Raw genomic sequence first — 25,592 nt, forward strand, 5'->3', positions numbered from 1 at the left:
ATGTTTACAACACAATTATGTGGTACTTCTAAAGGCCATTCAAAAATTTTAAACTTAAAGAAAGTAATTTGCTTATTTACTTGTTTAATTTTGTCACGATCCTGATCTGGTGTTGCTGTTGGGTTAATTCTCAAACTCTTCTTAAACATGGCCATGCGAGTCTTGGCTTCGCTGCGCTGAATCTTAGGCAGTCTTGCTCTTTCTTGAGTCTGTCTGTTTTTCAACTCCTCAATAAGTCGTTGATTGTAACGCTGCATTTGTTCTGTTTCCTAAGAAAGTTTCAGAGTCCAGTGATGTAGATATAATTTAATACTCAGTACCCACATGTATGCTCAAACATGTCATTTTGCTGTTGCTTCCCCAAATTACTCTCTCCCTTGTTGCATATCAACCAGCAAAATATTAGGCAAAAAAATAATTTATAAGAAAAATAAGCTATTAGTAATAAGAGATTTATATTGACTCTCGTATACTAAGTATAGGGAGTCCACATTTTTAAGATACCTGAACCATAAATGGAGCCAAAATAGCTACCTCTGAGAGACAAGGTGAAGATTATAATGTATAAGAGGTCTTTAAGCATTGTAATTAGTTACCTTCCTTGGAATTTGTAGAAAAGAGTTTGCAATCATGACCAACATACAATTAATTACTCCAAATTTCAAAGAAATTTTAGGATAAAAGAAAGGAAACCTAAACTTTATTCTGTAAAAAATATGTTTCAAAAATAAATAGCTCTGGGCTTCCCTGGTGGTGCAGTGGTTAAGAATCTGCCTGCTAATGCAGGGGACGTGGGTTCAACCCCTGGTCCGGGGAGATCCCACATGCCATGGAGCAACTAAGCCTGTGTGCCACAACTACTGAGCCTGCGCTCTAGAGCCCACAAGCCACAACTACTGAGCCCACGTGCTGCATCTACTGAAGGCTGTGTGCTCTAGAGTCCGTGCTCCACAACAAGAGAAGCCATCGCAATGAGAAGCCTGCGCACCGCAACGCAGAGTAGCCCCCACCACCGCCACAACTAGAGAAAGCCCGCGCGCAGCAACAAAGACCCAACGCAGCCAAAAATAATAAGTTTAAATAAATAAATTCAAAATAAATAAATAAATAGCTCTGCAAACTTTAAAATGAACAAAAAAGTGAACAAATTTTCCTTTCATTAACCTTCTCATGGCGCTTAAGCAGCTGATGTCTTTGCATAAAATACTGATCTTTAAGTTGCTGTTTGAGCAGCTGGTGTTTTTCTTGTAAATGTCGTTCTTCAAGCTCCCAAATCGCAGCTTCTCTAGCTAGAAGAAGAAAGCAATTTCAAAATGTAACTTTGCTCTTTTTACTAATGTACTTTGGTCTTCATTTTAATATTTACATACAAGTGTTCTAATACACTAATTAATACACACGGACATTCTGAGCTATAAATGAAATATTACCAACATAAAGATAATATCCATTTACCACTTTCCGTTCTGTTTTGATGTCCTGTAAACAGAGAACGCCCTACCCACAACACCAAAATTCCATTTAACCATCTTAATGAGAAAGAAAAAGAATATAAGGTATTTGTTAGGGGAAATAAGTGCTTAAAATTCCATTCTATCACGTAGCCAATTTAAGTATACCAGCATTGTAAGGCATAATGAGTACATAAAATTATTCAGGTATATTTCTACCATCATCTGGACAAAAAAGATGTTTTAAGGATTATATGTTTATGTTCACTTCTATTGCCTTAAAGGAGTTCTGTATCTTGCAGTACTTCTTAATTTTATGAAGTATTTTCCTCTTATTTACGTTAAGTTGCTTCATCTTTTCCTCTACCACTCTAGCAAAAGAAAACATTCAAATAATTTCCAAGGTATATCTCTGCAATGTTTTGAGATATATATATACATATGCTGCATAATTTCATATACCTCTCATGAGCTGTTGTTTGTTATTCAGGCACTCTCTTTCAATATTGGCTAACTCTGCCTTCTGCTGTTGGATGATCTTTTTCAGAGAGCCATCTAATTCTTGTTGTTGCTTCTGAACAAACTCTTGTTCCTATTAGACATAGTTAACCATCAGTTAATAAGTATCTACTGAGCAAAACATCCATTTATCTCTACCTCTGTATATATTAGTGATTAACAAGATTTCTGAACCAAGTTTCTAAAGTTAACTAGATTTAAAAATCACCAAAATTATATAGTATAGATACAACATAAATGTATTAGTCACCCAATTCAAGCCCAGAAAGAAAGTACTAGAATACATAATATTCTAAACTCACTATTAAGAATAACACATACAAGAGAAGTCCATAACCCACTCATAATTAAAATGCCCTACATCTATGGGAAAAAAATAAATTTACAGTTTCTAAAACTCACTGTTCATTTCACTAGAGTGTGGACAAAACAAGAATAAACAAGAAATGTCTTTCAGGAAGAGAGGCAATAAAGAGCAAACAAGTAAAACAGATACCGGGATTTTAAACTCTCTATTTTTCTATTAATAAAGAGTTAGGAAGCCATACCATGGCTACACTAACAGAGAAAGACAGTTTCTGGATCTTTAGTCTGTGCCTAAAAAGAACAATACTTTAAGGATTTAATGAGAAATAATGCATTGCTAGAGAAATGTGAACTAGAAATAGGAAAATGAGTTACATTTTACGACTCTACAAACAAAATTCCTTATAATCAGAGAATTCTACCAACATGTATGGGATTCACTCATTCATTCAACAGTATTTACTGAGTACATACTATTTTTGCCCAAATGCCAAATTTATACTTTCAAAAAAAATCCTTCAATTACTGTGTAAGGAAAGGAAAGGTTAAAGTGACTTATGGTCATTATGCTAGATTATACACTTGCAGAAGGAAAGGAACAATACTCAAACTGAAGAAATGAAAATTTTGCCAGTAAACGTTTGGCTCTCCATCCCTCTCTTGGCTGTTATAGCAGTTTGTGGTTAGCTCAAGGGTATTCTGATCAATTTGAGTATAGATTTAGAAATTTAGGGTTGAGCAGCACTTCACCTATAATCCCTCCTCTTGCACATCTAAGAGATGTAAAACCTCAAGGTCCATTTTGGAACTATTTTTTAGGCCTTGGACAGAGTCTGACAGGATCTGGATCACTACCAGCCTGGTCTTCAGTGCACAAAGAGTGAGTCAGCAGTGTTCCTCAAGATGCTTGTCCTACTACTGTTTCTCTGGAGGTGAGAATCAGGTCTTACCATCCATGATATCCTGTTAATTTGTTGTCACAAATGCTGCTGCCTCATCTACATCATGATTTGTATTTTAGCATAAATACAAATATACAGTAGCAGAAAAACTAATAAACTGTCTCTATAAAATACAATTGCCAGTTGCAAGTGGAATAACATGTACTTTTGTATTTATTGAGCTATGGTCTTATGTACTGGGGACAGGAAATGTACTTACGTGTTGTTAAAAAAAAATATCATGCACATTGTCAGTTCCGTAGATATAATAAATGCTGAGCAAATTTATACAAAAAAAAATTACAATTGCCAACTTGACTACAGTCACCTACATCACTTTATCACAGCAAAGAAAAATATAAAAGAAAAAGTCAATGAATATTTAAATTCAACTGTCTAGAATAAGGCTTTTGAGTTTTATTTAAAGAGATGCAAAAATCTCCATCCTTATAAGCAGTTATAACAAAATAAGTTGTCAAGCTTCTCTTTTCCTACAGTAAATATCATTTGTAATAAAAATTAAATTGATTCTCTAATTTCATTGTAAAATATCTATATGCAAACTTGTTTAATAAACAATATAATCTGCAGATATATCAAAAGTTTTCTTTTGTTCAACATTTTTACCACTAGTTTGCATAAAGAACTTTAAAAAAATATCTGTGTGGACAGAAATAATGGGTCCAAATTATCATAAATATAAATATTACATTTACATTTATCAAAAAAATCAAGTGTTAAAGATGGGGCAAATAAATATTTATATGAAACTAAAAAAGGTAAATACAGTGGACCCTTGAACAACACAGGTTTGAACTGTGTGGGTCCACTTAAACGTGGAGTTTTCACTAAGTATGTACTGCAGTACTACACATTCTATGGTTGGCTGAATGTCCAGATGTGGAACCACGGATGCGGAGGGCCAACTGTAAAGTTATATGTGAATTTTCAATTGCGCGGAAGGTCAGCACCCCAATACCTGAGCTGTTCAAGGGTCAACTGTATAAGCCAGTGCCACTAAAAAAGTGAACGTGATTTCTCGTCAATGCAGTTTTTGGTCGTATTATTATATTTATGTCTAAATTAAGCAAGATAAGAGTTCAGGTCAAAGAAAACCTTTTTTAAGCACTTAGTAAATGCTGGGGACTGTACTACTTACAGGGTTACTAAAATTAACAAAAGACAGTACTGCCTTCAAGGAGTTTCCACTCTATTGGTCCCAAATTGGTTTTATCTGTCAGCCCATATAAAGAGTAGTGGGTCCCTTCCCTTAGTAACATACTTTGAAAAGTTCAAAAGTAAACCACAGAGAACTCAAAGCAAGGAATAAGGGTCCAGAAATCAAGACTCAAAATGAGTGACACGGAACTACAAAAGCACGCCCTGAAGTGGCCAGTATATGAGAGGAAAAAGGAGCTAAGACTGTTATATAGAAGCGGGCAGAACTAGCACTGTGCTCCTCCAGAAGATAAAGAAAGATCAACAGGTCAAGGCAGGCAACGTATGGAAGTGTTTCCTAACCATCAGAGTTTGCAAAGACACCAGCTGCCTTATGCACTTGAATAATCAAGCAGAGTGTGGATGATTACATAGTCAAGAATATTGCACATTTGATTTTTTTTAATATTAAAGCCAAAAACTACCGAAAAGGTTCCTTACACATTAATTAATATATTTTATTACCACAAAAGAAATGAAAATTTAATATCACTGAGCTTTCATTAAATTTCCTAACTTCAAAAGCCAAGTATAATACATTCACAGTGGAATCTGTAATTAGAAATTACTCTTAGGATCTAAAAGAAAAGTGATTTTACATTCCAAAAAGACTGCACAAATTACACTCATTTAAAAAAATAATAACAGATCAATTTGATCACTAGGAGTAACAATTTCAAAATGGACACAGAAATTGTAAAATGAGTGCCCTTTAAATGTACAAGTTTTAATTCTGATAAGGAATTTTATCCTATTAGTCAGATAACTGTGAACATTAAAAATACAGCTTTGGGTTCTAGAAAACTATAAGAAAGGGCTATGATACGTGGCGCTATTTGTACAGCATTTGGTCATTTTAACTTAAAAGCTAAAAATGGTAATGATCAGAAAAGTGTTCATAATTCATAATTTCTCCCTCTTGTCAAAAAATAATTAACATTTTGACTACTCTTTTAGAAAACTATAGAGTCCAATGGCTGACAATAATATAAATAAATAAATAAATAATTTCAGGAGGGGGGAAGGAGGGGTTGAAATCAAGCTGTATTCTATCTACTCCAGTTGTGTGTATCAAACATCACAAACAAAAATTACAGTGTTAAATAAGCTAGTCATTTCCCTATAGAAACTGTGAGAAAGAATACAGCCTGGAATTCCAGACTTAATTTAAAACTGCAACATGGAGAATAGCAACCCACCATTCATTATGGACAATTTGAACAGTGAAAACTAAATGGAACTAAAATCACCACTTTTAACATGGCTTTTCTGACCATATCCATAATTAAAACATCTACATAAACATATATGCAATCAAAATGTCACTTCACACGAAGATAAAAATCTAACCACAGCATTCAATTTCTCACATGTGCAAAGTTCATAAAATACTATTGAGAAGATATTTCTTGAAAAAGATGAAAATCTCAGATTAAAATTTGTGGTGGTGTAGACAGAAAAAAGAACACTGTAGTAGAAGTGTTCTAGTTCCAACTCTACCACTAATCTCTTTTGTGACTTTAGGCAAATCACTTAGTCTTCTGTGCCTCGATTTCCTCGTCTGTAAAACAGACACACTCCATCCCTATATTAGGGGTTGGCAATGAGAATCAAATGTGAAAACTCTTCAAAGAATACTGTACTATAAAGTTCATGTCAGGTTATTACTACCGTCATCACTGACATTATCATCTATTAATCTTCTAGGTTTACAACAAATGAAGCTAACAATGAAAAGGCACATGTGAGCCAAAGAAAAAGCAGGTAAAACAGAAGAAGGCACCCTCCTACAAGGCACGCGGGACTTACGTCCTGCATTTGGGCGTTGAAGACTGCACAAGATGACAACTGAAAAGACTGAATCATGACCTGAGCAACGCCCTGTGGATCAGAATACAACGCACTTCCCAGGTAAGAATAGAGCTGAATGACTTTTTGTAAATGGAAAGAATAATAATACAAACTCAGAGTTTCCTGAGGCCTGGAACAAGTCACTTAACAAAGGGGTCTCTTTCTCATCTGTAAAATGAAGGATTTGAACTAGATCAGTCGTTTCCAAACTCTAGTTTGCTGCCATTGTTTTTTAAACCAGTTGAACTTTCTTTTTAAAAAACTCACCAAAACAATCTCAGTTTATAAAACAGATGAAAAGTGGTCCTGCTCTGGAAGCAGGGGCCCAGAGCCCTACTGTCCTCACTTTTTGAAGGATTCTCGAGATGCTTCTTCCAAACTCAAGAGCTCCTGAGAGTACAGTTTGAAAACCACTGAACTAGATGATCAAATACATTCTAGTTCCATGACCATATGGCTATTATTCATAAAGTCTTTAAAAAGTTTAAAATATTAGACTCAAGTTATCATGGGTTAACACCTTCATCAAAAGTGGTAGCTAAATAGAAATACTTTTGAAATTTGTTAGATTACTAAATTCTTCATTAAATTTACAGATAGAAATTTACTATTTCTTTCAGCTTTAGTTGGAAAATACAGGCTAGCCCCTCAAATTATATGAAAAATCACCAACAAAGTTTTATTAAAGCATTGGATCACTTACCATTCAACACTAAATTCTCAATTTCAACTCTAGAGTCTGACATTTTACCTTTTGAAATTAAAAACTTTACATTCCTTTACAAGGCAAAAACCAAATTGTTATCTTCTGGTTTGAAATCCAAATTACCCAAAAATCGATGTGTGGCCAGCAAGGACTTCCTCTTCACCTATTAATAAGGCATGGCCAACAACCACTGGGCCAAGCCAATAAGAGTTTAGATTAGGCACAGAAAGGGTAGCTTGAATACAAGAAGCAGCATGATGCAGTGGTTCAGTGTATGAAACATGGAGCCAAACTTGCCTAGATGAGAATTCTGGCTCTACCACTAACCAAATGTGTGAACGTGGGAGAGTCATTCAACCTCCTGTGCTTTAGTTCCCTCACCGGTAGAATGGGGGTAATATGCGTAACTAACTACCTCCTGTGTTGTGAGGTTAAATGAGTTCATATAGGTAAAGCATTTAGAACAGTATGTGCCATATAGTAAATGCTGTGTTTGCTATTATCACCTCAACTACAGGCATACCTTGGAGATACTGTAGGTTCGGCTCTAGACCACCGCAGTAAAGCAAGTCACACGAATTTTTTGGTTTCCCAAATATATAAGCTATGTTTACGCTATAGTCTGTTAAAGTGTGCAATAGCATTATGTCTAAAAAAACAACATACATACCTTAATTAAAAAGTAGTTTATTGCTAAAAAATGCTAACCATCACCTGAGCCTTCAGCAAGTCGTAGTAGTAACATCAAAGATCACAGATCATCATAACAAATATAATAATGAAAAAGTTTGAAATACTGTGAGTATTACCAAAATGTGACACAGAGGCACGAAGTGAGCAAAGCTGCTGGAAAAATGGTGCTGACAGACTTGCCCAATGCAGGGCTGCATGAACCTTCAATTTGTAAAAAACACAGTACTGCAAAATTGCAATAAAGTGAAGAGCAATAAAACGAGGTGTGCTTGTAGTAATTCCCATACCAGGCCAAGACAAAATTTTTCATTGGCTCACAGGAAGAAAAAAAAAACAACTAAATTTATTCAAATAGGCTAGTTTTATTAAAATTTTAAATTCTGAAATAGTTTCCTTATTTTTCATGGTGTTAAAATAATCTCTCTTTTGAAATGATGGTGACAAATAAATGGCAGTTTCAAATAACCTTCCTTGACAAAAACAAAAAAATTTTTAATGGCAACCCATTTGTCATGCCCCCCAAAGGTTTTTGTTGCTTCTATGTTTCTTTTCACGAATCTATAAAATTCAAAAGTCTGGGAACCACTTTTTAAATTACATAAAACCCACATTAAAAAGATAATTTAAAGCAACAAATAAATAATCCATGTCTCTTCTTCCTTTCATTAACATCTGTAACTACAAACTGAGCTCACTTCTCTCTTTGCCTCCCAGCTGAGTGCAAGCTTAATTAAAAGGTGATCCCAAGTATAAAAGACCTCATACTCATGTGAGATACTTCTAGAAAAATCTGTTGAAAATACCAATTTATCTATTTTGTAGAGAATTCACCCATCAATTGGCTCAGCCTTATCATAACCTAGAATCAGGTTTATATAGGTAAAAATGGTCTATTTTTGTAACTGCTGGATTCTGAATCAAAAAGAAAAACAACATACTTAATATTTAAAATCTGGTTTTAAGTTGCTTATATTGTTGAGTTTAACAGTAATAAGTGTTTTATCTACCATTTAACATTACCATTTACCAGGCTTGCAGGATCTCAGTTCCCCCGACCAGGGAAGGAACCCAAGCCACAGCAGTGAAAGCCCGGAATCCTAACCACCAGGCCATAAGGGGACTCCCAAATTAATGGCCTTTTAAATATGCATTCCTTTTGTATGCACAAAGCTTATATACTCACCCTCTATATTTTTCTGCCCTAAAAATCTTCTATCAACCATTGACATTACCACTTAAATATAAGCTTCCATCATGATTAAAATAAGAATAGAGTGGATTATACATTAACATACATGTTTATTTCATCTGGAGTCAGCTTTCCAAACATTTCACTTAATTTCATGTCAGCAACTTAAATGTCACCATTAGTGTGAATTTAGTACTACATAAAGAATGCCCTGGGAACCTTTGTATGAGGAGACGTCAACATCATATAATAAGTACAGAATTTACCCTTTCAACCATGGTTTACTGAGCTGTGAAAATATTGCCACTTTCTGTTTTTAGTAGCGTTAAGCTGCTGCTGTTACCTGAGCATGCTGGCTTTGTGCAAGCTCCTCTTTCCTGCGTTTCATGAGCTCTTTTCTCAGCTCTTTGGGTGCTTTCTCCACTTCATTTATAACCTACAGTGTATAAGCATGCAGGAGGTGGGGAAAAACACTTTCTCCACAGCAAGCATTTACGTGAGCAGACAAGCTACAAGTCAAATAAAGCTGTTAAAAAGCTCCTTTCAACATGCATTAGCATAGGTGTTAGTTTGGTGAAAAAGAATGAAAGGATAGAACATGCTTAATCTCAGTGCAGAAAGGGACATTACACCATATAAGGAAAATTAGTTGCTTAATTATCCCTACATATCATTCTCTCTTTAGATCCAAAGACAATCAGTAAAGAATTACTTGCAACGCTAACGCTGAACTAAAGGTGATAAACTCAACTGACCTTGAAAGATCATAAAATTATAAATATATCTACTGACATTGTTTGAAATATTGGATATAAGGAAAACAAATGCCACTCATTTATAAAACTGCAAAATTTCATAATTGGCTTGATAAAACCAATGAAATAATTCTAAATGAAATCCACTTAATGAGATCAAAAGAAAAACAAAAGGGAAAGTAAGCATTAGAATACACAAAGGAGAGACAAATGGACACTAAGTTTTCTTTTTTCATAATAAACTATTTTATATATGGTGCGATAAAAATGAACACATCTGATGATTTTGGGATTAGATTAGAAAAACATTCTCCTTTGCTGATAATTTAAGCCAAAATCAATTGTCAGCTTTAAAATCAGTAATATAACCCCTCATAAAATAAGTTTATATGCTATGATTTATTATACCAAATAAAGTATATTATAAAATGAAGTGTATTTTAGAGCTCCTTCTTTCAATCATTTCAAAACCCTAGATAGGTATTCCACCTAACAATAGATCTGTAATCCAACTACGAAAAACGATCACGTGTTTATAAGTAGAAGCACCAAAAGCAACCAGATTCCAAATCACCACACGCCATTGATGGTCTGTGAAAGAGACTGATTATGATTTAACATAGTGTATTTAAAATTTCCCGTCAGTAATCTCTCATGAAACCAAATCACCATGAAAAAGAAGAGACTCCCCAAATGCAAGAAGTTTAGCGATAAGGAAAAAAATATAGAATAGAATTATTTAAAATATGCATATCACTATCTCAAACATGTTCTCTGGCTAAACCTCTCCTAGTCCAAAACAGTAACAATAACTAGAAACTTTTAGATATCTATAATTAAATCATATACTTACCTACAAAATTTTTAAAATTTAACCTGATATTAAAAAATAACCTCTTAAAACTACTCACGGTTTCAAGAAAATTAACATTTAGTTAATACAGTAAAGTCATACATCATGGTATATAGAGCAATTCTATATAAAATATAATAAACAGTAATAAAACAGTAATTTTTAGAAATGGTAGCCACATCAAAAGGCTATATACCATTTCATTCATCTTTACCTAAAGAAATCATAGAATGCACTTTATTTATTAACATTTGATTCTATCCTTTTTAAAGCAGATCCTCAAGTTCAGCAAAATGATGTTCCATTATCTGCATAATTTCATTGTTAAAATCAATGAATCTGAGTACTTGGGACATGGAACAAAAGTGAAAATGTATTCACTAGTTTGGTTGATATTAGTGTGTTCCAAAACTAATAAAACTGATCATAATATTGTCCCGGGGTCTTCCATATCATGAAAAGATAAATTCTCCTCTTATACTAAAGGAACAGAATAAATTATAAAATTATCTCTCAAAACTGATAATATGTAAAAGCTCTCTTAGTGTTATTTTAATTGGGAAAGAAAAACACACACTAATACAATATGTTAATCCTCTTTCTGAAACAATGACAATCTTTCATAGTAAATAATACCACAAATAGATTCTATGACAGTATGGAACAATTTCAGGAAAAATGAAAAAATTCATTATAATCAAATGACTTTACAGATATTTTCCACCTGTGATTGTTCAAAGTATCTCACAATTTGATAAACTTAAAGATATTATTTCAAATTTCAGGTTACTCAGCTTTTGTTTTGACACAAAGTCCAAGAAAGGTAATCAAGCTAATCAAGAGAAAAAAACATTTTTAAGCATGAATTAAATATTGCAAATAAATATTAAGATGAATTATTATTGCCACCTGCACACAGAACATAGTATGTTTTCTTGAAAAAGAACATTACTATGTCAGGCCTTAAATGTTGCATTAAAAAAGGAGGAGTGATAGGTTGAAAGGAAAATGGATTAGACTCAATTTGAAGACTTGGTTCAAGGGTTAGCTGGACATTTAATAATAGTTTGTGAACTTGAACAGGCCATTAAAACCTCTTCTACTCCAGTTTTCTTGGCAGTAAAATGAGATAACATCTGACCTTACTACTACCCTACCTAACTGCTGGGAAGACCGAAAAAAAAAATGAATGAGTGCCATTTAACTACCAAGTATTATCTTAATTCCTTAGACAGTCTTAAGTGTACATTAAAAACAGTAGTTACACTTACCTCCTTCTTTCGGTTCTTTAACATATTCTGAAATTTGGACAACTCTTTCTCTTGTTCACCTTTAATGCGTTTGGCTTCATCTCGTAAGCGATTTGTGTGTTCTTGTTCTAGGCGTTCAATAGTCTGTTTCTGCTGTTTTTCTAGATTCTCAATCTCTTGGTCATATTGTCGTTTCTTGCTCTGTAAAATGATGTAGCTCAAGATCATTTAACTTTAACATTAACGCTCATATTAATTCATTATACTGAAGATGTTTACTAAGAGCACATAACTGGCATTTAAATTGAGTGACGTAATACATACCCTTCGCAATACTGAACAAGTTCAAATGCACTAAAATATGTTTTAAAAATTTTTCAAAAAGATGTGCATTTCGTTTTTTTCTAATATGGAAAACACTTTTTTCTATTGTACAAGTGTAGAATGTTCAAAAATTTTTAGACAATCTAGAAGAATATCCAGTTGCTACGAAATACTAAAGTAAGAAAATTTTCAGTATTTATCCTATAAAATTTTTGATAAATCAAAGGTCTCATTTGAAGTCTATTTTAAAAACGTACCATTACTTGTCATTTACAAATTTACCCTTCCTCATTAAGGTTCTTAAACATCATATTTCATTGAAATAAACCTTTTAGAATTATAAATCTACTCTCTCAACAAAAGATTTCTGCTTATATAATACTTGAGTAACATTGCAATTTTAGACACAGGTAGAGTTAAGTATTTGTAAAGGGTGTTTTCTTTTAAAAAAAATTAAAAAGCAAAATATTTTGGAAAATATGTGGGGGAGAAAGTAGAATATAAGTACTGTAAAAATACTCAGAACAAAAGTTCATTATTTTCTTAGGAATTCTCAGTTATGATACAACATATGTAATCAGCAATGCCAACCACAAAACAATCCTTACCACTTAAAATTATAAAAACCTAAGTACTATAATCAACCATGAATCCTATAACATTTCAAACGATCTTTTTTCTAACCTACATTAAGCTACATGTTCAACATAAGTTACTGAAATTTTATATCACATTAATAATTCCTTTTCCAACTTTGGACACAAAGTAAAAATTTAAAGACTTGGTGACAATTACCCTTTACAAGTCAGCACTAACTTCTCTAGCAGCTGTGAAAAGGGATGTGGAAGCTTAACTGTAGTAGCTAGAGAAGTAAGTGTATTTTGAAAAATTCCCCAGGAAGTACTAATACTCAGCCAAGTTTGAAGACAACTGCTCTAGACTGGTTTAAATCTTGGATTCTAATTCTGAGAGGTCAAATTGTAACAATAAAAAGTTATACAGCAATAGGCACACCTAAGAACTTTGCAAACCATCTACTAGCTTCATGATTCCAGGTTTTCATGACAGATTTATAATCAGAGAAAAACGAAAACACCCACCACACTGTAAGTCAGGCAAAAGGAGAAGAGAAGAGAAGAGAAGAGAAGAAGAAAAAAGAAAGCATCCAAAACACCAAAGAGATAAAGGCGAGAAATACATCACAAAGCCAGAGAAATCTAGTAATCAGAGAACAAGTTCTAAAACCTTCCAGTGGTGGGGTTTTTTCTAAGCCTTAAATTTCTTTATTAACAAAAGGGTACAAAATTCCAAGACTTTACCATCATCTCCTGCTCAAAACGCCGGAAAATTTGCTCTCGCTGTTGTTGCAGTTTGCCATTGAGCTGCTGTTGGGCTCTTTGCTCTTCTTTTTGAAGAAATCTTAATTCCCGAAGTTCCTGACGTCTGAAAAAATTTAATGGCAATGATAGAGGAAGACAGCAAAAGTTACACCTTTGAAGTAATGCTTTAAAAGAAAAAAACTTTAAAAGTAACATTTATTTTCAAATGGAAAAGTAATACAAGAATCCAAAATTAGCCAAGACTTTACTCTTGTTTCTCTATTCTTCAGACTCTGCAGAGACTTGAGAAGTCACAAAACCAGTTTAAATCATGTTGTTTCTCTACTCACCTAAGAAACCTCAATTCTTCAGTTTTGGAATCACTATCTGTAACTATCTTTGATGTTGTTACACTCACTTCCACACCATCCACAACAAATTTGCGTGTTTTCTTCAATGTTTTCTTTTGTCTTCTTGTTTCCTGAGTGAGATTTTATTTTAGTTAGGCTTTATATGGGGAATACTAGAGAGAGAAAACATTTTCTTAAAAGAACAAGAACAAGAAACTGAACAGCTATGAAGACTATGAAGACTACACACATAAAGTATGAATAGAAAGCAGTAAGACAACTTTGAAACCAATTATATCATCTCACACCTCATCTGACTTTCACATGATTTTACAGATAAAATCGAATTTTTTTCAAGTGAAATTATGCATTTTGATGATGTGCATGTAGAATTTTTATGATACCACATCATAATTAGGCACCAATGGTAACAAGCAATTCACAAAAAAGAGTAATTAGTACAACTTTCACATGTTAACCATTCTTTCCTCTTTTTATCTTGTAGGTTCTCAGATACCTCTGCTTTTCTGTTTTAGAAGCACTTACAAAGCAATTAAAAATGAATTCATGGGGCTCATCCCTTAGAGAATCTAAATCAACAGGTCTGAGGGTGGCTGAGAATTTCATTTTGAAAGGCTCCCAGATAACTTTTAAACACTGCCAGGACTGGGATTCAAAATCCATTTCATCAACAACAATAGTATCACCAGCCCTCTTCCATCTCAGGGCCAGAGATGGATGAGTGATTTTAGAGTTACTAGAAAGACAGCACCTCTACTGCACTCCCAAAATACCAGATCTGCCTGTTAGCTATTGCCCAAAATTCTTTATCAAGACCAAACTCTTCATTCCTCAGTTGGTTATCCTAATGCTTTTTAAAAGCAAAGAGAAATAACAGAAGTATAACACTGCTACAAATACATCTTGGTAAACATGTAAGTATTCAGAACAGATAATTGCTTAGTTTTGATAGGTGGAAAAGGTTAGAAAGCAGAGGGAGCAAAAGGGGAATGTGAAAATACTACATTCAAAATGCATTAGAATTTTTAAGTTGATCTTTGGCACTTTCCAATCACCTTTCTTCAGCCTCTTACTGTTGTAGTCTCTAGGCTTCCAGTATTCTCACACTGCTCTCCCTAAGCCCTGGACTACGGCCACCCGAAACCAGACTTCCTCTAAAACCTAAAGTGGGCATGCTCCAAAAATAAATCTACCTCCCTGTAACCTCCAAATTTTCCATTTCTTCAGTTCCTACTAAAGTATCCACAACTAATATCACCTTAATTCTCACAGAAGTATCTGCATTTTTTGGAAAGGCTATTAAGTCAGTGAATGGACTTCATATTAATGGAATTTCAACAGGGAAACAACCTGAAAACTGCAGACCATCTAAGCAATACATGTAATAATCTGGGGCAGATACGCAGGCTGATCAGTCATGCCCTGGCATCCTATCCCTAAGGTCAATTTTCTTCAGTTCTTTCTGCTTTTCTGCCACCTGTCAATCCAGAGTCTCACCTGTATCAGAATTCCATGGGATCTTTTGCTATAAATACTGATTCTCTGGCCCCACTCCATACTTCTACACAGCTCCCCCTAGTAACTCAGATTGGAGAATTATGCTTAAAAGCTCCAAGTGTTCAAGGTTTAGTGTTTGGCTCTGTTCCCACGATGATTCTCACGGCAGTAGTGATTGCTATGACTGAGGAGGTAAGAGTGGTCACCGCACGTGCCAGTGGTAACAAGGGCTGTTTATACCCTAAACATTCTTAAAAAGAGATCATTCTTTCAAGTCCTCAATTCTTTCATATACTGCTGATTCTTGCTACAATTATACCTAGGTATGTACAATAGGAAAACCCAAATTCCAGTAAGCAACTGTATTATACTATTGATATCAAGTTGGCAAAAATAGGTAGGTACTACCAAAAAATTTAAAGATTACATCCAGAATCTCTTTAGTGTTTTTTTTTAATTGATTGCCCTCATAGGCCTTAAGAATTTTATAGGGTTAATACTACACTGATTTAGTGTTGTTCTGTTTTCAAGACATCAGTTTCACACAAACTCTCTACTGCCAAAATAACAAAGAAAAACCCAAACAAGGACCCGTGTACACTTACTTGTAAAGATATTGATCCATTGTCTTTAGTTTTGCTTAGGAAGCTAGAGATGGATAAATTCAAGTCAATGCTGCTATTATCAGCAGTGGAACCAGTGCCTGAATCAGTATCATTTTCCTTTTGATTCTCAGATTCTGGTAACATGGTTTCAGTTTTTGATAAAGCAACTATTTCTCCTTTATTTTCTGCATCTTCGGGGTTGATATTAATACTGGGTATTAGAACAGGCTGAGGTTCACCAGGCTGTGAAGTGGCAGGAACTTGAGGTTCTGTTTTAATTGGCACTTCGCATGGAATATCTTTCTGTTCTGTGTCCATCTGAGCAGTGGCTTCATGAGCATCCCGAGTTTCACTTTCTAAAGCCTTTTGGTCACTATCAGTCACCGCACTTCTGACCTCCATTCCTTCAGTGCTGCTTGATTCAGTAATCTCAACTTCATTTGTCCCGAGCTCCTCATTGGCCTCCACTATGTTCTCTGAACTGCTGATTAATTGTTCCTCACCTTTACCTTCTACAGATTTTTGATCTATCTCATTAGTTTCAACTATTTCTTTAATAGAAACTTCCTCAGCACCACCAGCCTCAGGACCCTCTGTGGACTTGATCACTAATTTCTGGCCTGCTTCACCCACTTCTTTCCCATCATTACTCTGAGCATCCTCAGCACTGTTTTCAGTTGCCTTCTGAGCAACGTCTTCTGCCTCATTTGTTCCTATCACTTTGCTTGTATCACTGATCATATCTTTTTCGGTTTTGTCATCTCTTCCCAATTTCTCGAGGGTGTCTTCCTTTGTAAACTCAACTTCACTTTCAATTGCCTGAATATCTGACTCTTTTTCTCCAGTCTCTTGAGAAACTAAATCCATTGTCTGAATAGTAGTGTCTTCAATTTCTTCAGATTTTATAAACTTATTTTCAAATATCTGTTGCTTTTCTCGATCCCCTTCTTCCTCAGGTTTCAGATTCTGTTCAATATTTGTTTCTGAAGTTATCATTATGTCATTTTCTTTTCCTTCATTGACTGAATTAATGTTCACTGTTTCATGGTCTTCTGTGTCAGGTAGATTTTCAAGCTTGGGTCTCTTCTCCTCTCTCCCATTTTCCTCGATTATTGTTGCTCTATTATGAAGTTCAGCCATAGCTTCTAAATGAGTATCATTAACATGTTCATTAATGCCTACCACAGTATTTTCAGATTCATCAGTGGCGGGTTTTTCAGTAAGAATTTTACCGTTAAATTTATCTTCAGAAGTATTACGTTCTGTTTTTTCTGAGACAGATTCCAAAATACAAGCATTTTGTGAAAGCTTATCTTCTTCAGAGCTGGCAATACTAAGGTCAGAGGAGGCACGCTTACTTGCAGGTATTGGCTAAAAAAGATTTTATACAGTTTTAGTGTTAAAACATAATTTCAAGATGGTAACCAAAACAACGTTTCATATATAAAAATGATTTAATTCATATATATAATGATTTAATATCTTTATTCAGTAAAATTTGATGAAATTATAAAAATAACTTAAAGAATTGACAAATCTTCACATAATAAATATGACAAAAATGGGTAGCAAGGAGCAAACTTGAAAACAAGGAGCAAACTTAATAAATCTTTACCTCTAAAATTAAAGGTTTTTGTAATGCTACCCGTCAATTAATTCTTAGACACAGCTGCAATCATACCTCAAAACTCAACTCTAAAAATTACCTAAATGAAATTTCCTTTCTAAATACTGACCAGAGAATTTTCTGTTTCTTCATCATCATCCTCCTCTTTGCCATCTTCAACTTCTTCTGTTACTTCAGCCTTTGCCTCTGCAATCAATTCTCGAATTGGTTTGTTGGAATCAACAGTCACAAAGGGATGCTGTTTGATCATTAAAAAGAGCATACTCAGTAACAACTGAAATGCTTGTGAAGTAAATTTCAAATATATAAAACACATTGTTATGTGGCAAAAATATAAACATATAAGTAGAAAAAATACAAACAACTTCAGATGATATTACATCTGGGAAAAGAAGGAGGGGGAGGGAATTGAGCAGGAGTAGAGGCTGCCTGCAACTGTATCTGTACCTTTTTTTAAGAATCTGAAAGAAATACGTCAAAAATGATAACATATTACATCTGGGTAGTAGGTATATGTACTTTTCTGCATGTCTGAAAATTTCATAACCTAAAATCTAAATTAAAATTTAAAGCAAGTTTCAAGTACATTACTAGTTTTAGAAAGTAACAATATGTTTACAATATGTTTGTTAGAAAGTAACAATATGTATAAAGCCTCAGTAAAAGAATTACAAAAAGCTTTAAAGTTCTGTTAAAAGTATCTACCTCCTACACTGTTGGTGGGACTGTAAATTGGTACAGCCACTAGGGAGAACAGTATGCAGGTTCCTTAAAAAACTAAAAATAGAGCTACCATATGACCCAGCAATCCCACTCCTAGGCACGTATCTGGAGAAAACCATAATTTGAAAGGATGCATTCTCCCCGATGTTCACTGCAGCACTATTTACAATAGCCAGGACATGGAAGCAACCTAAGTGTCCATTGACAGAGGAATGGATAAAGAAGATGTGGTACATATATACAATGGAATATTACTCAGCCATAAAAAGGAATGAAATAGTGCCATTTGCAGAAACACGGATGGACCTAGAGATTGTCATACAGAGTGAAGTAAGTCAGAAAAACAAATATCGTATAATATCACTTATATGTGGAATCTAGAAAAATGGTACAGATGAACAAAGTCACAGATGTGGAGAACAAACTTATGGTTACCAATGGGGGGGAAGGGGGGGTAGGACGAACTGGGAGACTGGGATTGACATATATACACTACTATGCATAAAATAGATAACTAATGAGAACCTACTGTTTAGCACGGGAACTCTACTCAATGATCTGTGGTGACCTGAATGGGAAGGAAATCTAAAAAAGAGGGGATATGTGTATACGTGTACCTGATTCACTTGTTGTACAGCAGAAACTAATACAACATTGTAAAGAACTATACTCCAATAAAAATTAATAAAAAGTGTCTATAAACATCTGGTTTTTGACATAGTTCTAATATCCTTAAGAGTAAGAAGATATTTTATTCACCTCTGTACACTCAGCACTTGGTGTTTGTCACAGATTAAGGCCTTCAAATGGGGGGGTAGTGAAATAATAAGAGAAAGTGTGTTCCAAGGATATACTTGTTGCACAGAGAAAGGCAATTTTTCCTGCTTCTCCCCCCAGATAAATAGATCAATCTAAAAAACTATAATGGAGGAGTTGTACTCAACCTAACAGTAACTGCCTCAAGACTTGTCATTCTATTTCTCTACCTATACTATTATTTGACAAAATTTTATTTCAAATATTACAAACAAGTCCTGCTATAAAACAAAATTATCCAATCACTTTAACACCATTTTTTAAAAGTTAGCAATATTTACTGAACATTTACCCTCACTGTAAGGGACATTAAAAAAAAATTAATTAGCTCATGGCCCCTGCCACCAAGGTGCTTGTTTTCTACTAACTGGAGAGACAAAATGTAAGTAACTGACAAAGTGGAAATAACTAAACAAAATGAAAAAAACACAATTAAACTGAATCAAAAAAGCATACGAGAAATTTAAAAGCTAAATAAATGCCCTTTAGTAAAAGCAGCAAATGTTTGTAAAGCAAATGTTAACTACTACATTGAATCTTGAGTGAGTTTGCACAGGGAAACTCAAGTGGAAAGAGGGCACACTGAAGGAATCTGAAACTGTATTCCTCTTAAAGAGATGTTACAACAATTATATGGTTTGCCATTGTCATACTACTCTTATCTTACCTGCAGTAGCTGAGATGTAGTCCACCTAGAATCCACATTCTTTTCCAAGCATTTCTTTAGAAAGTCCTTAAAATTTGAAGACCTTCAAAATAAAATTTTAATAATGACATTCTATTTTTCTTTTAAAATCAAAACTGAGAAATTATGGTTAAGTTCCATTATGTATGTAACAGTATTAATTCAACATAAGAAAACTAGTTATGAGAATATTAATATTTCATAAGTCATTTATCTACAAATACAAGTTACATATATGTAAATAGGTTCATAGTTTAAGTCATTGAGATACAGCCATATATCCATAAGTATGCTAAAAATCACAAAAATTCTTCCATTATATTAAACTCCACAAATACAGATCAATCACATATATGCCTCACTTTCTCAAAGTACAGAAAATATCTCTTTCATGTAGAACTCAAATCACTGGTATTTTTTAATTTATGGGGAAAGTTAGTTACAGGAGTTTATATGGTCCTTAAGTCTTGAAAATACACCAAAAATCAGTTTTCTACTTCATACAATCTTTGCACATGTACCTAAATTTAAATACCTTTGGAAAGTTGGAAGAATAAAGCATCAAGTTTTGCTTCTTAAAAAATATTGTTTAGGAATACTTTACCATTTTGATGGCTGTGCTAATGTAGGGGGCTCAGATTTTGCTATTTTTAGCAGCACTCGCATTGGATTTAATTCATGATGAGGTGGTTCTATCTCAGCCATTTCTATTAAAGTGATACCCAGGGACCAAACATCAGCTTTGTAGTCATAGGGTCTGTCCTTAGATGTTTCACACATGACTACCTCAGGAGCCATCCTATGAAGACAGAGAACTGAAAATTAAGATGTTTAACTTAAGAGCAGTGATGACAAACCACATGAAAGATAGACAGTATAATTGATTATGTGGACAAAATTAATGAGTAATAATAACTGTTGACATAACTAACGCTGCAAATCCATAAAACTGAATACATACCAATAGGGTGTGCCGATAAAGGAATCTCTCCTTTGAATTGTCCTTGTATTTTTAGCTGATACTCCAAAATCCGCTTGAAATAATCATACAAAAGTATTAATGATAGTTTTTAAGCAAAGAACGCTATATTATTCAACATAAGGGAAAAGCATATCAAGTCTTTAATAAGGCCACTGTTATTAAAGGGTAAGCAAAATAGAAAGAGAAATAACTCTCTATCATCCTAATTTTGACCACCCTCTTTCTACCATACCCCACCCCCCAAAAAGAAACTGCCAAAGGAAAGGTTCCATCATTAATACACTTGATACCACCATCCTTACACATCTTCAGATCACAAATTCTCCAGAATTGAAAAAAAAAAATAGTAACTTTAAAATAGATCAGTCTATCCACTTCACCAAAATAAATGCCAACTAGTGCTATATGTTACAATTAAATTAAGGGACATTTTTTCTATAGTGTGAAAAACAGAAATTATACCAAAGCAGCCTTTATGACAGCATATGTCTTGCTAACTTCCGCATAAAATTATATCACAAAGAAAAAAATTAGGAACGATGCTTTCTAATTTAAATTATAGGGCACAGCAACATTATAGCTTTATCAGTTGTTAACTCCTTTTCAGCTTAGAGCTCAATCGTTAATAGCAACATAAAATTGCTATTGCTGCATAAATTACCTCATGCCATATACATTTAACTTTTAAAGTTTCATTTGACATGCCACGATTCTCAAAACTGAATAAATACCAAAAATCCCGTATTTAGTATTCATGCCCCAAGGCCTGGCACAGAATATACACACAATAAATGTCAGCTACTGTTATTAATCATATGTGTAATTTTAACCATCGTGATACTCTGGCAGTAGAACTCTTAAAACTCATGAAATCCTGCCCTATATTCTAATTTATGTCTATTATATAGTTCTTTCTTTTCTTTTTTTGACCATGTAGTTCTCCTGCTTAAAACATCTTGGCAGCTACCTATTGCCTGTAGAATGATGTTTAAGCTTCTTAATATGGTGTATGAAGTCTTTTGTTATACTAGATATGTCATTAATGTTTTATAATTAAATTAATAAATGAATTTGCCAATAGAACATACTATACTTGGAAGATATATCTGCAGAAAATACAACATAAATAGATGTACTCAGGACTCTCCATCCCTATTACCCCCCTACTTCCTCAACTTATAACTTGCCATGTTTCCGCAGGACGGGATTGAGATCACAATATGAAATTTCTGCCAGAAGAGGTTTTCTACTCAGGTAGAGTCAGCTCAGTACGTATTCCAGTGTGTTCCCAGAACCTACTAATGGTCTATTCTTTTTAACTTTTTTCCCCTCAGAACATGACTGGGAAAGGAGGTCGAGAAACAGGCCTAAACCACAAAGGTCCACTGTCAACATTCGTACCTCTCGAAGCACTCTTATGAGTAGGAGGTAAACTAAGGAGGGACAAGAAGCCATCTTCATTTTTGTGCAAAGGGGAAAACTAAGGTCATTATGTGTTTTACAGTTCTACTTATAATGATATGGCATATATATGTTGGTCTGTTAAAATAGAATTTTACATACTTATTTCCATTTGTAACAATGTGATCTGACAAGATCATAAAAATTTGATTATTGTAATGTATATATGGTTCTTGAGGATAGTATGGTTCTATATGCATCTGTGTACACTTAATACGATGTCACAGAATTGGAAGGTTCTCTGTATTTATGAATTAATGAAACAAAGTGCAACTATTTTAAATGTCAACCAACTCAAAACTATTTTGGCATTCCTAAATCTTTAAAAATATACTTATTTTCAATGGCATGCATTATTTTACACAAAAGTATATTCCTGTATTCAAATAAGATTTTAGTACACTTACAGAAAAACATGCACTAAAAAAGATCAAAATTATATTTCAAAACAAGCTACAAGACTAAAAAATGATGACATAAAAGAGTAACAGAAGTCACAATTTTAAAACTCATAAATGAGGTGACAGAACTCAAGGTAAAATTAGAAATAAAAAACAATTTTAGAAACAAAGGCTAAAGTAGGAGGAATGCAAGAGCAAATAAACACAACAAATTCACACCCATTACCACTTCACACCCATTAGGATAGTTATCATCAAAAATACAGAAAATAAAAAATGCTGGCAAGGAGGTGGAGAAATTGGAACTCTTGTGCATTGCTGTGGAAACATAAATTGGTGCAACCACTGTGGAAAATGGTATGGTGGTTCCTCAAAAAATTAAACAGAGAATTACCATATGATCCAGCAATTCCACTTCTGGGTATATACCCAAAAAAACTGAAAGCAGGGACTCAAGTAGATATTGTACACCCATGTTCATAGCAGCATTATTCACAAGAGCCAAAAGGTGGAAGCAACCAAAGCGTCCATCAATGGATGAATGGATAAATAAAATGTGGTGTATACATGTAACAGAATATTATTCAGCCTTAAAAAGGAAGAAAATTAACACATGCTACACCATGGATGAACCTTAAAGACATTATGCTAAGTAAAATAAGCCAGTCACAAAAGGACAAGTATTGCAGGATTCCACTTATATGGGGTACGCAGAGTAGTCAAATTCACAGAGACAGAAAGTAGAATGGTTACTGGGGGCTGGGGGAAGGAGGAAATGGGGACTTAAGCGTTTTAATGTGTACAGAGTTTCAGTTGAGGAAGATGAAAAGGTTCTGGAGAGGGGTGGTGGTGTTGGTTGCACGACAGTGTGAATGCACTGTATGCTATGGAACTGTACACTTAAAAATGGTTAGGACAGTAAATTTTAAGTATATTTCACCACAATGAAAAAAAATGAAGAAAGATAAAAAGAACCTGAGAGAAAGTTATAAATACTGATGATTGTCAAGTCCAACAAAAAGATAATAAAAGTCTCTAAAGGAGAAAGTCAGTGCAAGGGAACAGAATAAATACTCACATCTATAATTACAGAAAACCTTCCTGGGGGGCAGGGGGTGAGCGGGAAACAAAAAAACAACACTTAGAAAAGTTTAGTCAAAGTTTAGTCCTTAAAAAAACAGTCTTTGGCATCTAGGCAAAAAGAGCACATGACTTACACGAGAAAGAAAATGAGATTTTCATCAGACTTTTCAATAACACTTTATGACAGAAGAAAACAGAGGAACATATTTTAGATATTCAAGGAAAGAAATGTGAACCAAGGATTTTCTATCCAGCAAAGCTGACCTTCAAAGTATAAAGGGTAGAAGTGTTACCATTATATAAGAACTCAGAGAGCCCTTTCAGAGAAATCTACCAGAGAATGAACTTCAGACAACCAACATAACCAAAGAGACATGAACAAGAGCAGTGGTGAGCGCTGAATATAGAAATGAAGGTTAAAATGAGTAATTACAGAATACTCCAAATCTATCATCAATGTTCTTGAGAAGCAAGATTCTCAGGACAGAAGAAAAGCGATACAGATGTAATACAGAAGGGGCTAAGGGAAGAAAAAAAAAAAGGCTTTATCCTGAATTTGAATAGGACGTATGTAGGAACTCATGAGAGCCTAGCTCTGTCCTTTGGAAAGGCCTAGAATGAAGGCGAATCCAGAAACTATAAGCATGTCTAACACTCAGATTGTGGTCTTGAAATACCATGTCCTACTAAAACTTCTTCTTCAGGGCTTCCTGAAGAAATGGCTAATTACAGGTCTGAGGCAGGAAATGTAACAGATGAGCCTGAAACATCTCAACCTAACAGACAGCAAGAAATCTACCAAAGATTAGTAGAGTCATGTCAAAAAGATTAACAAACCAGCTTGAAGAAGCTCCCACTGACCAAGATGGTACAACGTGAGCTATAATAAGGATAAAAATTGTAATAGATTTGAAACCTATAAAATAAAATTCATGAATTAATAATGCCATTTAAAAAAATACTGGCCACCAACTAAGGATGAGAGAGAACCAATTCATTGTTTTTAAAGCTAAATAAATTAAAGGAAAGAATCAAGCATTTTTCCTGTCCTGTCTATATGAACTATACTCCTGAATAACCAAACAGTTGAAGGTAAGTGTCTTTTTATATAAGTATTCCTAATTTTATAATGATGATAAATGAAAATAATCAAATAACTGATGAATAATTACACCAAAATTGTTATCAAAAATAATAAGTGAGAACAAAATGATGGAATTCATTTTGCCACTCCAAAGAAAGGGTCCAGGCATTAAACATCAACAGCTGCTAACATCAAAAAAAAGATCAAAAAGCCGGTATTACATGCCTCCCAATGAAAGAACACAAAACCACCTATAGTCTTGCCAAAAAAGTCAAACTTGAGACTGATGAGGCTTTTGGATTCATCTGCAAATTGAGGGAAATACAGAGAGGAACTTACTACAGTCATCAGGAGTACACAGTCAGCAAAATGCAAGATGAGAGAAACTCTACAGGTCCAACAGCCTAGGTCCTATACATCAGTGTTTCTCAACCTTTTTTTCATCTCTCTCCTAAGGAGCCTTTTTAGACATTTTTTCTGAATCCTCCCTCCCCGCCATGAAATTTTAATGCCACAGATATACTGTATCTCTGTTTGTGTATATCTATGGGCCTTTGGAGGGTCACAACCATGGTGACACTAAAATTTTTTTGTCCCCAAAGAACCAACTTTCTTTGAGAAAGCATGCCATGAGAATGCATGCCATAGATAAAATGTAAAGAGACAAAAGGAATGGCAGGGCGGTGGGGGGCAACCTATAAATTAAAAGAGACTTAAAAGAAAAAGCAGGTTTCAAATATGGGTAAGTCTAAACTCTAAAGTCTAGACATGAACACTGGGTGATAGAGCCATAAAGAAACACAAGGCAGTGATTACTACAAAAGTCAGGATATAGATTACCTGTGGAGAAGAGAGGGACAGTGTGACTGAGAGAGGGCACAT

The 25,592-nt window shown here is 34.3% G+C and overlaps 1 protein-coding gene across 2 annotated transcripts in view; it reads right to left on the minus strand.

The window, feature by feature from the left end:
• Nucleotides 1-25,592, minus strand: part of SLK (STE20 like kinase) — a 55,302-nt gene that overhangs the window by 8,891 nt on the left and 20,819 nt on the right. Inside the window, exons 5-16 of one of the 2 annotated variants that reach the window (XM_059899475.1) lie at nucleotides 20,661-20,733; nucleotides 20,304-20,498; nucleotides 19,682-19,763; nucleotides 17,585-17,713; nucleotides 15,849-17,219; nucleotides 13,726-13,856; nucleotides 13,376-13,499; nucleotides 11,754-11,933; nucleotides 9,218-9,310; nucleotides 1,914-2,043; nucleotides 1,165-1,289; nucleotides 81-269 (exon numbers count right to left, since the gene is read on the minus strand). In XM_059899475.1, the coding sequence (XP_059755458.1) occupies nucleotides 81-269; nucleotides 1,165-1,289; nucleotides 1,914-2,043; nucleotides 9,218-9,310; nucleotides 11,754-11,933; nucleotides 13,376-13,499; nucleotides 13,726-13,856; nucleotides 15,849-17,219; nucleotides 17,585-17,713; nucleotides 19,682-19,763; nucleotides 20,304-20,498; nucleotides 20,661-20,733 (2,822 nt within the window). The remainder of the gene's footprint in view (nucleotides 1-80; nucleotides 270-1,164; nucleotides 1,290-1,913; nucleotides 2,044-9,217; nucleotides 9,311-11,753; nucleotides 11,934-13,375; nucleotides 13,500-13,725; nucleotides 13,857-15,848; nucleotides 17,220-17,584; nucleotides 17,714-19,681; nucleotides 19,764-20,303; nucleotides 20,499-20,660; nucleotides 20,734-25,592) is intronic. The other variant, XM_059899476.1, reaches the window with a different exon arrangement.

This window comes from Balaenoptera ricei, chromosome 16 (assembly GCF_028023285.1).
Source record: "Balaenoptera ricei isolate mBalRic1 chromosome 16, mBalRic1.hap2, whole genome shotgun sequence".
NCBI lineage: Eukaryota > Metazoa > Chordata > Mammalia > Artiodactyla > Balaenopteridae > Balaenoptera > Balaenoptera ricei.